General features: G+C 46.1%; 1 protein-coding gene and 2 non-coding genes across 6 annotated transcripts in view; 2 read left to right on the top strand and 1 right to left on the bottom strand.

The window, feature by feature from the left end:
• Positions 1-312: 312 nt before the first annotated feature.
• Positions 313-384, top strand: TRNAP-CGG. Its single transcript has one exon. It is a non-coding gene; the product is annotated as a tRNA-Pro (tRNA).
• A 638-nt stretch (positions 385-1,022) lies between these two features.
• Positions 1,023-1,094, bottom strand: TRNAP-AGG. Its single transcript has one exon. It is a non-coding gene; the product is annotated as a tRNA-Pro (tRNA).
• Positions 1,095-1,624: 530 nt separating this feature from the next.
• MPZL1 (myelin protein zero like 1) overlaps positions 1,625-15,482 on the top strand; it is a 135,668-nt gene continuing 121,810 nt past the window's right edge. For all 4 annotated transcript variants that reach the window (XM_030203941.1, XM_030203942.1, XM_030203944.1 and 1 more), the window contains exon 1: positions 1,625-1,770. In XM_030203941.1, the coding sequence (XP_030059801.1) occupies positions 1,710-1,770 (61 nt within the window). In that variant the 5' untranslated portion in view covers positions 1,625-1,709. The remainder of the gene's footprint in view (positions 1,771-15,482) is intronic.

The raw sequence follows: 15,482 nt of genomic DNA, 5'->3' as shown, positions 1-15,482 counted from the left end.
TACTAAACCTAGTGCCCATAATGTGGGGAGCGGCCAGCACTTCCTCAGAGCCCAGCCCAACTTTCCAAATGATCAACGTTCCTTACGGACGTGCAGACATGCACCGATCTGTTCTGTATTACCGCAGAGGGTCTTCAGGCTCTCTCGGGCCCACAATATGGCGAGCAAGGAGCTTTGCGTTCAAGCTCACCTCCTTGATTTCGACCCTGAAGTTTATTTATACAGGAATAAACATCATAAACACCGGAAATAGCATCACAGAACAAACAGTAGAAATTGAAAGAGCCGACGATAGAGGCTGAAATTGGAAGTGGCTCGTTGGTCTAGGGGTATGATTCTCGCTTCGGGTGCGAGAGGTCCCGGGTTCAAATCCCGGACGAGCCCTTTTTTTAAAATAACAATCATTTTTTTTTTTTTTTGTTTGTTTCAGTCCCCAAATATAAAGTCACAGACAATAAATGTTACGTATACACACAGTCCGATGTACTCGGTAGTTGTCCTGTTTGTCTTGATTAGCAAGCTCTGTAGAGCAGGGACTGTCTTTTACATGTTTACCGTACAGCGCTGCGTAAGTCTAGTAGCGCTATAGAAATAAGCAAGTTGTAGTAGTTCATGTTTTTCTTTTATTTTTAGCATATACATACGTGTGTTAAAACCCGTTTTTTTTAAGCAACTTGCAATGGGCTTAAGCCCTCTGGCATTGATAACTCGGTTTAAATAATTGCATCCAATTCCGGCTACTGCTCTTTGCTTTTAGTACAAAAATATGTCTGCTACAGAAAAGGGCTGAGGTTAATTAGCCATTGCATGGCCGCACGGTTTTATTGCTGGCAGATGGACACAACAAACAAAAATCTTTAATATAGGGTGACATATTAAATAAAATATTTATTTTAAAAATACACATAATTTGATAAAATTAGTTTATTGAAATGCATTAAATAGAACCATGGTGAACCATGGTGACCGCATTTGAAACATAAATAGAAATATTTTATTTACCACAGAACAAAAAAAAAGTAGGGCTCGTCCGGGATTTGAACCCGGGACCTCTCGCACCCTAAGCGAGAATCATACCCCTAGACCAACGAGCCGCCATAAAATAAGCTTTCCGAGGGCTCCAGAAGAAACCATTTTCTCTGCACTTCGGCATGTTCAGAACATTTTTCTGTAGTAGACTGTCAATCTTTCTACCTTTCTTTCCATATCATCATGACCACATCTTCAGTTCAAGTACACTCCTAAGAAGAACAATTAGTGACTGTAAATTGAAACGTTATATTTATTTTTGAATGCTTTTTCTTACCCCTTCCCCATTTTTCATTTCCGCCCTGCCCTCTCCCAGCTTCCTCACCAAGAAGGGGATGGTAGGGGACAGGAAAGGTGCCTTTTAATCGATTGATAGTCACTATCTACCAAAAGCCATGTACTTTTTCCTTTTGACATCCAACCAAACTATGCATCACGTCGGTAGCGCGTTCAGCGACAATTCCTATTAGAATCGGGGACGGGGAGGGAAAAGTGTAACTTTAGAGATTATCCCCAAGGGTTGATGACGAAACCGTTTTCTTTTCAAGATCCTGCCTTACGCTTCTGGATTTAGCCAATGAGGATGACGGAGGCGAGTTGACGCTTTCTCTTGGCTTGTTGAGTCCTGTGTCTGTCCACTGGTGCTGCCGGAAGTGCTAGCCTATTTGGCCGTTGTTGCAATGTGGAGAGTCGGTTTGGTGAGGCTTTGTGCCTTTTCTTGGGCGCTGAAACTAGCCTTTGGTAAGTTGAAAACCACCTCTGGGACGTTGTTGTTCTTGCCAAGAGTTCAAGGGCGCTGTGTGGGGAGAGGTTACCTAGGTCGGTCGAGGGCCTTGGTCTCTGCCTGCCCTCCAGAGTTGGATTAATGGCTGCTGTGCTCAGTGTATGGCCACAGGGAAACTGTCGGTGAAAGGGGTTGGCGTTTTGACATAGGAAAGATTGGGCAGGTTTTGGCCCGGTTAGAAAGGAAAAATATAAGAGGTGTTGCGGGAGCCACCTGATTTTTGTCCATGGTTGTGTGGCTAAATCTGTGTACTGGTCTCCATTGCTAGCAAGGAGTTTACTGTATGTACGTTATTATGATGATGTCTTTTACTACTACTACTACTACTTGACATTTCTAAAGCGCTACCAGGGTTACGCAGCGCTGTACAATTTAACATAGAAGGACAGTCCCTGCTCTAGGAGCTTACAATCTAAAAGGCAATCTACTACTACTACTACTATTAAACATTTATATAGCGCTACTAGACTTACGCAGCGCTGTACAAATTAACATGAAAAGACAGTCCCTGCTCAACAGAGCTTACAATCTAAATTGGACAGACAAACAGACAGCTAGGGGTGGGGAAATTGCAGTGGTAGGAGTGATAAGTGAGAGTGATGAGTAAGAGAGTCATGGTTAGGAGTCGAAAGCAGTAGCAAAGATGTGGGCTTTAAGCCTAGACTTGAAGACAGCCAGAGACTATTCCAAGCATAGGGAGCAGCGAGATAGAAGGAACGGAGCCGGGAGTTAGCAGTGGGGGAGAAGGGGGACAACAGGAGACATTTACCCAGCGAACGGAGTTCATGGGGAGGAGTGTAGGGAGAGATGAGAGCGGAAAGGTACTGAGGAGCTGCGGAGTGGATGCACTTGTAGGTCAAAAGGAGAAGTTTGAACCGTATGCGGAAGTGGATAGGGAGCCAGTGAAGCGACTTGAGGAGAGGGCTAACGTGAGTATAGCGACTCTGGCGGAATATAAGACGCGCAGCAGAGTTTTGGACAGATTGAAGAGGAGATAGATGGCTGAGTGGGAGCTCCAGCTAAAAGGTGTCGTGGTACATAAACTTCTAGAATGCCAGTAAATACTGGCCTTTATAGATGTATAATTTTATTTTTAATTCTCACTAAATTGTGCTAGGCTACTGTCATTCTGTGATTCTCTTCTGTACAGAAACGTATCCGCAGCGTTATGTTTTAAGTGGAGGATAGCAATAGGAAAATAAAAATACGGGATCTGTACTATATGGAATTAATTAAAGGTCTGAGCACTATGGTTAGTTGGACATTTCCCAGCACGTTGGCAAGCAAGTTTTTTCAAGGACTGTTTCTTGGATACTCAGCATTTATTAAGGAACACATATTTAGATGCATTGCTGTAGTTTTCATTGGTTTGTAACTGACGGTGTAGACAAGCAGCTACAGAAGTAGTTTGTGAAATACAGAACATTGAGGTTGGTACGCAGAATCTGCTTCATGATTGATAGATATGGAATAGCATTCGAAACCTCAGGGGGCCAATGCTCAAAAGTCCTCATGTTCGTTTACATCAACTGTAGAAGCTGCCAATTTTGAAATAGTGAGAAATCTATATAAATAAATCCCACCTCGAACGTTCTGAAGCTCACTCCGTGGCAGTGAAGCACTGAACTCCTGTAGTCTTCCTAGGTTAGGCAATCAGGACCAGTCACCCTCACTCATAGACCCGCCCTCAGCCACGCCCCATCTGGACATAAAACGCAACCTCAACGTTCTGAAGACAAACCTTCTGAAGTTACTCAGTCACTCCCTCAAGGGTTCGTCAGTTCATGATGGTGAAGCCATCAGACTCACCATGTCTCTCTGCCCCGCCCTCGCGTCAAAACGTGATGACATCGAGGGCGGGGAAGCAAAACAACTGATGAACCCAAGTCCGCCCCTGCCGCCACGCCCCCCCTCCCAAAGACCGGCACGTCTCCTGCCCCCCTCCAGCCATCCACCAATTCCCCTCTCTCCCCGCCCCTGCCGCCACACACCCCCAGAGGCAGTCAACGCTCCACCACCCCCCCCCCCACGATGACTCCGCACCCACTACACCCCTCTACCACCCCTACCCAGGTCGTCGCTGCAGCCGCTCCCCCCTCTCAAAACGCCCACCCACACAACTGACCTGCCCAAACACAAACAGAAGATTGTAAGAAGCAAGAAGGCAGCGCAAGCATTGGCTGTACACTCTGAAGCCGCACCTCCTCTAGCCTCTGACGTTACTCTACGGGTTCGCCCTGCAGGGACATTGATGTCAGGCTAGAGGAGGAGCGGCTTCAGAGTGTACAGCCAATGCCTGCTGGCTGCCTGCGGTACCGTCTTTCTTCTTAAAATCTGTTTCTGTTTCGGCAGGTCAGTTGGGTGGGGGGGGGGGCGTTCGGAGAGTGGGGAGCGGCGGCAGCGACGACATGGGTGCGGGTGGAAGGGGGTGCAGTGGCAACAGAGACATCGGGGGAGGGGAACGGTGATGGACGCTAGGGGGGGCATGGCAAAAGGGGCGGGGCGACAGGACATTCGCAGGGAGGCTTGAGGGGGGCAGGGACACAATATAATTGCTGGATGGCTGAGGGGGGCGCAGCAGACAGGAAAATCGCAGGGCGGCTGAAAGGGGGGCAGGGGACACAGGAAAATCGCTGGCTGGCTGGACGGGGGGGGGGGGCAGGGGAGACAGGACAATCACTGGGTGGCTGGGGGAGGGGCAGGAGACAGAGAACAAATGCAGGCTGGCTGGAGGGGGGGGCGGGGAATATAGAACACTCACTGGGTGCCTGGAGGGGGAGCAGGGGACACAGGAAACTCACTGCCTGGCTGCAGGGGTCAAGGGAAAAACTATCGTCGCTGGGTGGCTGGAGGGGGAGCAGGGGACAGAGGACAATCGCAGGGTGGCTGCAGGGGGGACAGAGGAGACACTCGCACCCAGCACTCTCACTCTCTCTCTCTCTTTCACACACTCGCACATTCACTCTCACTCACTCTCTCTCACACACACTCAATCTCATACATACTCTCTCAAACATACACACAACAAGGAAAACCTTGCTAGCGCCCGTTTCATTTGTGCCAGAAACGGGCCTTTTTTACTAGTGTTCAAATAAAATCGCATAGCAATGAGATTCAAGTAAACTCAGCAAGCAGCTCCGTAGGGAAAGCACCTAGCACATGCGCAGAACAGTCTCTTGATAAGTGTCCATGTTTTCAGCATGCCCGGGAATCCCACTGCTGTACTCCTTTTCCTTGCAGTACTTGCTGGTTCTCCTTTCCCCTGCAGTGCTCTGATGTTGGCTCCACCTTTCCCTTACACCTTCCTCCTGCAGCTTACTGGCCTTCCCTCAGGCTGCTTGGCTGCCCCCCTCCATTTTTCTCTACCCCTCTAAGCTGTTCTCTGCTCTCAGAGGAGTTTTGCAATTGAACAATGCAAGTAGAGTGCTCCTCCCAGAAGTCACCCTCACTCAGGGCCAGATGCGTCAACCAAACGTAAAAAAATCTAAAACGTAAAAGTCCTTACCGAAGTTGAAAAAACGAAGAATGCACTAAAAAAACAAGTCGCACATGTTCGGTGCAGTATTCTAAAGTCGAGTGCATTAAAGAAGTGTAATCCCCGTCGTTAATCTGCCCGTAAAGCATGCGCAGAGCAGCCTAGCGTTATGCTGGCTGCTCTGCACATGCCAAAAAAACGTCAAAGAAGCTGAGGGTTGGGAGGGGGCAAAGGTGTTCGTCAGGAGCGTCCTGTATGGACGGCCTCCCCCCCCCCCCCCCCCCAGGTTGCTGCTGCTCCCCGCTTCCACCTGTATTAAATAAAAAATCAAAAGTTTAGCAGCCCCGGTCCCCCTCCCTTCCTCTTTCTTTTTCCTTCCACAGCCCTGCTCCCTGAGGTCACTGCGGCCCCCCCCCTCCACTGGACCCCCCTCTGCCTTACCGGGTCCGCGCAGCACCTCTCACATAGTAACATAGTAGATGACGGCAGAAAAAGACCTGCATGGTCCATCCAGTCTGCCCAACAAGATAAACTCAAATGTGTATACCTTACCTTGATTTGTACCTGCCTTTTTCAGGGCACAGACCGTATAAGTCTGCCCAGCAGTACTCCCCGCCTCCCAACCACCAGTCCCGCCTCCCATCACCGGCTCTGGCACAGACCGTATAAGCCTGCCCTCCACTATCCTCGCCTCCCAACCACCAACCCCTCTTCCCCCCACCTGCTCTGCCACCCAATTTCGGCTAAGCTTCTGAGGATCCATTCCTTCTGCACAGGATTCCTTTATGCATATCCCACGCATGTTTGAATTCCGTTACCGTTTTCATCTCCACCACCTCCCGCGGGAGGGCATTCCAAGCATCCACCACCCTCTCTGTGAAAAAATACTTCCTGGAAATGGTATGGTATGGGCTAATAGAACAGAAAGGCAGTCAGCTAGGGTATGAAGGCAGAAGACAGAAGACTGACTGCACCTAATTACACTATCCTATCCACCCTCTTTTATCCTAGTCATATATTATCTAGCTCAACTTATCATACACTACTAAGCCCGACTTTACGTTGTTTTACTACTGTTTTACTGAAAATTTTATTCTTAACTTTGTATTTCGAATTACTATGTAAGCCGCATTGAGCCTGCATTGTGTGGGAAAGCGCGGGGTACAAATGTAATAAATAAATATTGAATGCCTAATACCTGTACTGCCTTTGGTAAGAGACTTTACAGGGGACGGGGTGGGGACGGAGACAGATCCCACGGGGATGGGGGTGGGGATGGGGACAGAGCCCGTGAGGACGGGGACAAATTTTGTCCCCCTGTTACTTTCTACTTTGAAACCTGCTAATGAACTGGACTGTGATTTATGTTTGATTGATGCAGACGACCATGTTTTTATTTTTGGAAAAACAAGCAAACATGCTGGCCACAACTGGCAAAATTTGCTTGGGGGACCCTGTACAGTTCTGCTACCAGCATATCTTCTGAGAAGACTCTCTGTGTGAAGGCGCTGCACGGGCAAGAACAGCTGATCGGCGATCAGTGATGCCTCCTCCGACGTCCCTCTGTTCTTCCTGGGTCCGCCCTCCTCTGACGTAAGTTACCTACATAGGTTACTTACGTCAGAGGAGGGCGGGCCCAGGAAGAACGGAGGGACGTCGGAAGAGGCATCACTGATCAGCTGTTCTTACCCGTGCAGCGCCTTCACACAGAGGTGAGAGGTGCTGCGCGGGCCCAGTAAGGCGGGGGGGAGTGGCGGCGATGACCTCAGGGGGGCGGGGCATGGGGGCGGAGGATGGCGGGAGGCGGAGCTGTGGAAGAAGGAGAAAGAGAGAGGAAGGGAGGGGGACCGGGGCTGCTAAACTTTTGATTTTTTATTTAATACAGGCGGAAGCGGGGAGCAGTGGCGACCTTGGGGGAGGGGGGCAAGGCCGTCCATACAGGACACTCCTGACAAGCGTGTTTGCCCCCTCCTGATCCTTTTTCAATTTTTTTTGTTTTGCTTTTCTATTAATGCAGGGGGAAGCCTATGAAGTACTGCATCCACCTTGTCATTAGTTATTGGTAGCGTTTTTATTTAATCTCACTTAAACATGCCAGCTTGGATTTTTATGGTGCAGGGGGAAGCAGGGAGATGACAGCTCAGCCCTTAACGACAGGTCTGACCTCACGTTAAATTTATCATGATAAATGATTTGTTGCAATTGTTGATATGGTTAGTGCATCCCAAATTGTCCACATTTCAATGGTAGTTACTCGTTTGCATTCCGTTTTTGTTAGCTGCTAGCGTCGTCGGAAAATGGCCTTTAATGCATGCTATGGTTGAAAATTTCTTTGTTAAAGGGTCTTTAAGGTTTAGTGCATCTGGGCCTTAGTCTGCCATGCTAACTGCAACCTGAGTACTTCAAGCTAATGGAAATGTTCATGCTAGGCAGGCCCCCAATAGTTGCTGCGTTAGATTTGTAGCTACTGCACATTACTTATCTGTATTATGCCACAGTAACTGCAAAATCTAACACACTAAAAGGTCCCTTTAGAGTGTTTCAAGAGACCTCATTGGTACTAGAGCATATTTTACTATTTGGCTGAAAACGATTAACGAAAAAATATTATTTGGCCGAATACGAATAATACATTAAGTTTTAACATAACAAATAATAAAAGAAGCAAGGTGAAGTTGGAGATCCCATGTTTTTCATTAGGGTTTAGCACAGTAGAGAGCCCTGGGTTATTTGTATTCAAATTTAAAACACTATTCAGCCGAATATGAATAATGTATTTGGGGTGATGGTCCTGAGGACCCTTATGAAAATAGGATCCCCCGGCCCATAATGAGTATGTGGAATTGCAGAGGGAGAATGAATATAATAATTAAAACATAAAGGGACAAAGATTATTGCAAATAATGGGTAGCTTGTGCTGCAATAAATGGAAATGAAGCGAAAAATAACTTTTGCTACTAATCAGCAGCTGATGTTAGCAAAAAGATAAGAACAAGGAACTAGTCTATTTTTCCATGCATGCTTGACCACGAACCCCGATTTATATCTTGTTTATGATCATAGCATGTCAGCTGCTTAAACAAAAAAAAAAGTACTAAAAAGCTTAGACATGTGAATTTGACATAAATATAGGTAATGATATAAATCTATATGACCACTGTTAATAGACTAGATGGTCAACTGCTGAAATATCTTGTACTGGCTTGAACTAATTTACATGGCTGTGCTGTAACTTTTGTCAATAAGGTAATTTTTCCAGTGAGTAGTGATTTTCCAAAGAATAACGATGATGTGTCAATTGATTGCTAACCAATAAAAAGAGAGAGGCTGAAACTCACTGCTGTTAAGTGGGCTGCAGGAGCTGCTCTGCATTAGCCTTTGCTTGTATTAATACTTTTTTCTGTGTGTGTTATTCTCTTGACCTGTCCTGGGGAAGGAAGACAAGAACCGGTGGGTCTCCAAATTTGGGCGGGGGGGTCTCCCAGGTGGTATGGGGCTGAATCAAATTGAATACAAATATTCAGTACAGCCCTAATTAGTGTGCACATGAAGAGATTAAACAGACTGACCTAATAGTTAATTGACTCAACACAGAAGGTAGTTAATGACATGTTCAGACTGCCACAACTGCTGCCAGTGGAAATGTTGCGAACTGAAATCATTTCCATAGCAATTGGTAGTGTGTAAGAAGAGGTCTTGTACTATGGATGATAGAAGGGCATTCGTAAAAAGATTTTATTTGGCTATGGCTTTGGCAAAGGAATTCTGCTCTCTTTTATGGGCTCTTCCTAGTTTTAAACCCCTTCAATTGCTCTGGACTTTGCTGACAATGAATCATCGTTTTTAACTTCAGTCTTCCTAAGCTGTAAATGTAGGTCATGGTTTCTAGGTTCTGATGACTCAGCATGTGTTACTATACACCTGTAGCAGCAGCTAGCACCTATAGAAGGCATGGTCCGCCATGGACAAGTGAGAAAGGTATTGCTTTGAGTTATTGAGTGTTACATATTTTTAAAGACTCCTGAGGCAGGCACTGGCCGAAATATGGTGCTGTGTTGAGTCTTTGATGAAAGAAGAGTGTTTTACACAGATCTAGGATTTTGTGTTCACAATAAAGCATTGTTTTATTGTCTGTCCTGCTTCCCACTCTCTCCTCTTCTGCTGGTTTCTTCATGAGATCCTTGTGCTCAACCCTCACTTGACTGCGAGTTCTCCACCCAGATCTGGGACTTTTATTCAAACCCTGTCAAAAATAAATGAATGCACTGAACTCAGATACAATGTCCCAGTTACATTTACTCTCAAAACAGATTTTAAAAAAAATCCATTCTTGAGGCACCCTGTCCTTGGCTGTTATTCATTTTGGTGTTTCTTTTAGAGGACACATTTGAGTAATCCTGGCTATATCAATGGTAGGAATATTCTCCGAGGACAAGCATTAATGTGAAGCCTCGGGGTCCCATCTGCAACATTGGCAATCGAGCCTTGGCCTGTCTCAGAGATCCCACCGTACTTGGAGACTGCTTTGGTAATCCCATTCATCTACATCCCATTCATCTCTGGATTAATCTGTGGGATGCTATGGAAGGTAAAATTAGTCCTTACCTGATCATTTTCATTCCATTAGTCCCAACAGATCAATCCAGCGGCCCTCCCTTTGCTGCTCTTGGCAGAGTATTTCTCACTGTTTATGGGGGTCTGTTTTCTTCCTGTTTATGGTCCATTAGGTTCCGTCATTTGTTCTTTGTGACAAAAAAAAATTAAAATAAAAGAAAGGTGGAGGACCAGCCATTCACCACTCCGGCAGTTTCCCTCCCACAGTAGTGGTGGAGGAGGAGCCTACACGGGCTTTATAGAGGCAGGAGAGGGCTTACGTGTTGTATTTCCTTTTTCTTCCACTGCTTTGGTATCAACAATACTGAGATTTTTGTGGCTGCACATGTCCACATATAGTAAACCTCTGAAGTCACCTGCTGGTACAGGGGCATAGTCCCAACAGCTCAATCCAGAGATGAGTGAGTATTCTCTGGATTGATCTGTTGGGACTAATGGAAAGAAAATGATAAGATAAGGATAAATTTTACCTTTGCACTGTTCCCTTCTTGCCTAAGGTAGTCTCACGTTTTCATATAAATCAACAACTTTTCCTCCTGACATTTCGTAGGGAGGATTATCCAGTTGACTACCGGGCTTTGCGGTGCTTGGATGTGCAGCGTGTTCTTCTCCGCTACCTGGAGGTTACTAATGGCTTTCGCATTTCAGATCATCTGTTTGTTCTCTTCGCGGGACCCAGGAAAGGGGATCAGGCCTCCAAGGCCATGGTGGCCCGGTGGCTGCAGGAGGCCATTTCTTCAGCGTACATTGCTTTGGGGAAAGACTCGCCAGTGAAGGTATGAGCGCATTCCACCAGAGCACAAGCAACATCGCCAATCCGAGTTATGCTTGGCCTCCCTGGAGGAGATTTATCGGTCCGAGACTTGGTCGTCGGTTCATACCTTTTTCTAAGCATTATCGTCTGAATGTGGTGACGCGGGGGATGCCGCGTTTGGAACTGCCGTCCTGTTGACTGGGGTGGCAGTATCCCGCCCTACTTGAGGATTGCTTGGGTACATCCCACAAAACTCGAGTTATCTGTGGGATGTTTTGGAAGGTAAAATTAGGTCTTACCTGATAATTTTCTTTCCATTAGTCCCAACAGATCAATCCAGAGGCCCACCCTGTGTATTTGTTTTGAGCGTGGTTTTTATTCAAACTTGCTGTTTCTGCATTTCAGCTTTTGGTTGCTGTTGCATTGCCAGATCCACATCCACATGGACAGATTCTTTATATTTTCCGTAAGCTGCATATCTTTCTCCCGCGGGAGCGGTTGGGGAGTTTGTACGAGTTGTATGCAGGCAGGAGAGTTGTTTTTTTTTAAGGTCATAATGAAAGTTGGTTCACGCTGCTTTGGAAGCGACAATACTGAGATTTAGGTGGCTACGCATGACCATGTTTAGTGAACCTCAGAAGTTCTCTCTATCGCCATCTGCTGGCAGAGGGACATAACCCACAAGTCTCTGGATTGATCTGCTGGGACTAATGAAAAAGAAGTATCAGGTAAGACTTAATTTTATCATAATGGGCATCTTACTGCAAGCTGATTTTTTTTTTTTTTTACTGCGAGTTAAAAACGCTAACAGGCTTTGTAAAAGGCCCCCTAAGAGTTTGAATTGAGTGTGTGATTTATTTGTAGGAATTTTTTTAAAAATCTGCTTTTATGAAAAGATTCATCCAAGATGGTGTACACCAGGTATAGCTTGGCATAAAGCTTTACAATCGGAGGTAAAAAGCATGACATTGTGCTACTGTGCTGTGTATTTCTGATGCTATCATATAATATCAATGACGAAGTCCAAATGATACATCATAACAGGTAGCATAGAAAGCACATTTTTATAACAGATATAATATTCACAATGTCAGCACAATACAAATGACACCTCAATGGGCACACATGGATATGATAACTACGATGTCTGCAGAGCTCAAATGACATGCATTAGAACAAATAACATATGATGCTCTTAACATATGACACGTGGAAACATCTTAATAGGGAGCCGAGGGAGCAAATGCAGTTGAGATATATAAACAACAGGCCGATAAGTCTGACTTCATTGGTTGGAAAATTAATGGAGATGCTGCTGAAGGAGAGGATAGTAAACTTCATGGAATCAAATGTACTGCTTCCATCTCATGTATATTAATTGTAGAAATTGATCTTGAACACCTGACTGGGTTGTTGCTCACACCTGTACTATACGTATGCATTGTTGTATGCAAAACATGTATGGTAGTCTCTACTTGTTGGCGCTTACAATCTATTCAAGACAAATAAGGAATTAGGACGCATCCGATTAAAATGACCATGGGTACTGAACAGGTGAATAATGGATTAAGAGTTAAAAGATACACTCTTGCAGAGACCCTATTGATCCAGTGCAGGGAGTCCTCTGATTTGTAAGCTATATACGAGGAGTGTATTAGAGATGCCCCTCTCTTTAGTACAATGCAAACTTCCCTTGGTTTGTCTTGATCTTTCAACTTAGCTTCTTGGCTCTTGCAGCATGTCTAGCCTGATACTTTCACCTGTCCAAACCTTTGTAGGTATCCTGTCCCTTGTAAGTATCATTCAGCATATTTTACTTTAAAACATTTTTCTAACATGCATCATCTGCAACTCTGAGTGAGGTACAACAATACACATTAAAATAATAAGGCAAAAATATAAGTATAAGTAAACTAGAAAGTGCATAACGTATGATGGATGTCTCCTAACAAAGGGAGATAAAGCCAAGGAAATGGTGGCTAAGACTTTGAATAATATGCAGGCCTCCCACCTCCCCACCACCCACCTCAAAACCACTTCTGTCCCACCCACACTTCATCAAAGAACCATACTAGTTGGCTTTCAGCCTTCATGTGCAGAATCAGGGAACTGTGCTACACCACAGCATTAGTTCCTTAGCCTTCACAGCATGTGCATAGAGCTGATACCTTTCAGTTCAATAAATTGCCTGATAACATGTCTCAAATCTTTCTGGCTGTTACGTTTTAATGGATATGTATGTAATCTGTAATCTCTTCTGTACACTAAGTGATTCAAACTTCTTTAATTTTAAAACATTTCTATCATTTGTGGTAGGCCCTACTTTTCCTGTCCCACGTGAATGCATGTACAGCTATCTGATTTGAAAACCAAGTCCATTCATGTAGTTCTGAATGCAATCGGTGCATATCGCCATCATGTAGCAGGTAGATCTGTTTCTCTACAGCCTTTAGTTCACTTTTGTGGGGCTTCTGTTTTAACCTCCCATCAAGTTTTTTTGTGGAATATTACTGTGGTCCTAATCCAGCTGATTGAAACTCTCTTTTGAGCCATTAAGAGTCCCGTGAGCGCAAGAACTTGACATGAAAGGTTTTATCTCTAGTAGCAGTCACTTTCGCGTACAGAGTCAGTGAGCTCTAGGCCTTTGGGTCTCTCTTTCTTACTAAATTGTGCTAGCAATTCCTGCACGGCAAATGCAACGCAGCCAATTCAGAATGAGTGGGTGGCGCATTTTGCTGTGCTGGGATTCACTAGCGCGGTTTAGTAAAAGAGGCCCTTAGTGAGACTGCCCTATACAGAATTTTATAGTACAGTAGAGAGGCAATGATCTGCAAGAAATCATAGCAGTAAACAACCAGAAGCAGACCAGCAATCATAGAAAAGTGCAATTTATTTAAAACAAAGCACCCGATGTGGCCATGTTTCACCTCAACAGACTGTGTCGGGGGTGGGGCCTGTCAATATGAACATATATAATTATAAAAGCAAGCAATAATTTCAATAAAATATGTCAAGAAAAGACCATTTAAAAATACAGTGTGTGACAATTTAAAATCATAAAAACATAACACTGAGCGAATAACAGAAGGTTGTTTCGGATTTACATATTGTGTGACATGCTATTTTAAAAACGCAGAAGTGTGCAGCATAGCACTAGGTGGTGAGAAGGGTGTGTTAAAATCAGGTAGCATCACAGTTAACATTGCCTTTATGTTAATAGGTATAATTTTATGTTAAAAGCTGTATGTGACAGACATAACTTGAATACACACAGTAGCTTAGTGAACAGAAAAAGAGCACTCAAATTGGCACATACCTAGATGGGATTTTAAACCAAAGCTTTCCCCTAAAGTCAAATTCAATCCTTCCATATCATCATGCTGATCAATCCATAGACTGGTAGACTGGTGGGTTGTGTCCATCTACCAGCAGGTGGAGATAGAGAGCAATCCTTTTGCCTCCCTATATGTGGTCATGTGCTGCCGGAAACTCCTCAGTATGTTCTCTATCTCAGCAGGTGGTGGTCACACACAGCAGCAGCTCTGGCTAGGTCTCCAAGCCCAATTCTTAGGTTTTGTTGAGTACCTGGGGTTGAGGGCTCTTCTTGAGCAAGTGCAAACCTGGTGGTGCCAGGTCCCTCCTTTTCTCCCCCCTCCCGCTGGCTCCGTTAAAAAAAAAAAAATTTTGGACGTCCTTAAGGGTGTTTATTTCAACGTTTATTTAAACGTTTATTGCAGCTACTCACTGGGACACCAGTTCGTTACAGCTCGGAGCGAGAAGCAGGTAATTTTTACCTTTTTATAGCGGGCAGGGGGTTCCCCGATCGATCTCCACGTGGCCTATGGCGTCGGAGGGTGAGGGCGCGAAGAATCGCTCCCCGGACCGCTTGTGCGCTTCTAGCGGGGATGCGGGGGTCTTAAAATCTGATTCGCCCCTGTTGGGTGTCAGTTCGGAGGCCGGTCAGTGTCCCGGGTCTTCCTCCGGTGCGGCGGTTTTTCCCGCCATAAACGCCCATCCCCCGCTGCTCGCCTCCGCCATCTTGGCTGGCCACTCTGCTCGGACGGCTTCTTCTTGGGCCGCCCTTGAGCTGGGAGACGGCAAAAAAGCGGCTAAAGTTAAGCGCCGTTCTTCCCGCGCGGCTCCTTCGCGGAGTGTCGCGCCGGACGCCATCTTGGATGCGCAGCATGTTTCTCCCCCGCTCTTGCGAGCGCCGGTTGAGGGTGCGTCTAGGGCTGTGGCCCAGGCTGCTGAAGTGCACAGTCTGGGGGGTTTCTCCCCCGAGTTTATTTTGCTGCTGCATCAGGCCTTCCTTATGCAAAACGCTGCCTCTTCTCCCTTGCCCGATAAAGGGGTTGAGGCCCCCGGAAGTAAACGCCCTCGGGTGGATTCCCAGGCCTTAGAGGACTCTGTTTCCTCTGATGTAGATGAGGGCAGCGTATCTGAGTTCTCCCAACGGTCCTTTGGGGATTCCTTGGAGGAGACGGATTCCCGCTCGGATGGAGCGGATGACCCCTCTGCAGCGCGGATCTTTCGCTCAGAGGATTTGCCCAACCTGTTAGTGCAGGCCATGAGCATTTTGAAGATTTCCTCTCCAGAGGACGTCTCTCCCTCAGCCCCTGTTGGCTCCGCCATTATGCTGGGGACGAAGCGCCCGCCTAGAACCTTCCACGTGCATGATGCCATGCACACCTAAAGTGGCTAGGGCTATGTCCCGCCTCTATCCTCTGCCTGAAGGTGAACGGGAGGCCTTTCTTTGGCCTACAGTGGATTCTTTAATCACTGCGGTGACTAAGAAAATGGCGTTGCCGGTGGAAGGTGGCACGGCC

Source organism: Microcaecilia unicolor, chromosome 5 (assembly GCF_901765095.1).
Source record: "Microcaecilia unicolor chromosome 5, aMicUni1.1, whole genome shotgun sequence".
NCBI classification, from domain to species: domain Eukaryota; kingdom Metazoa; phylum Chordata; class Amphibia; order Gymnophiona; family Siphonopidae; genus Microcaecilia; species Microcaecilia unicolor.
The sequence above is the reverse complement of the archived record's forward strand: the minus strand, read 5'-3'. Positions and strand labels throughout refer to the sequence as shown.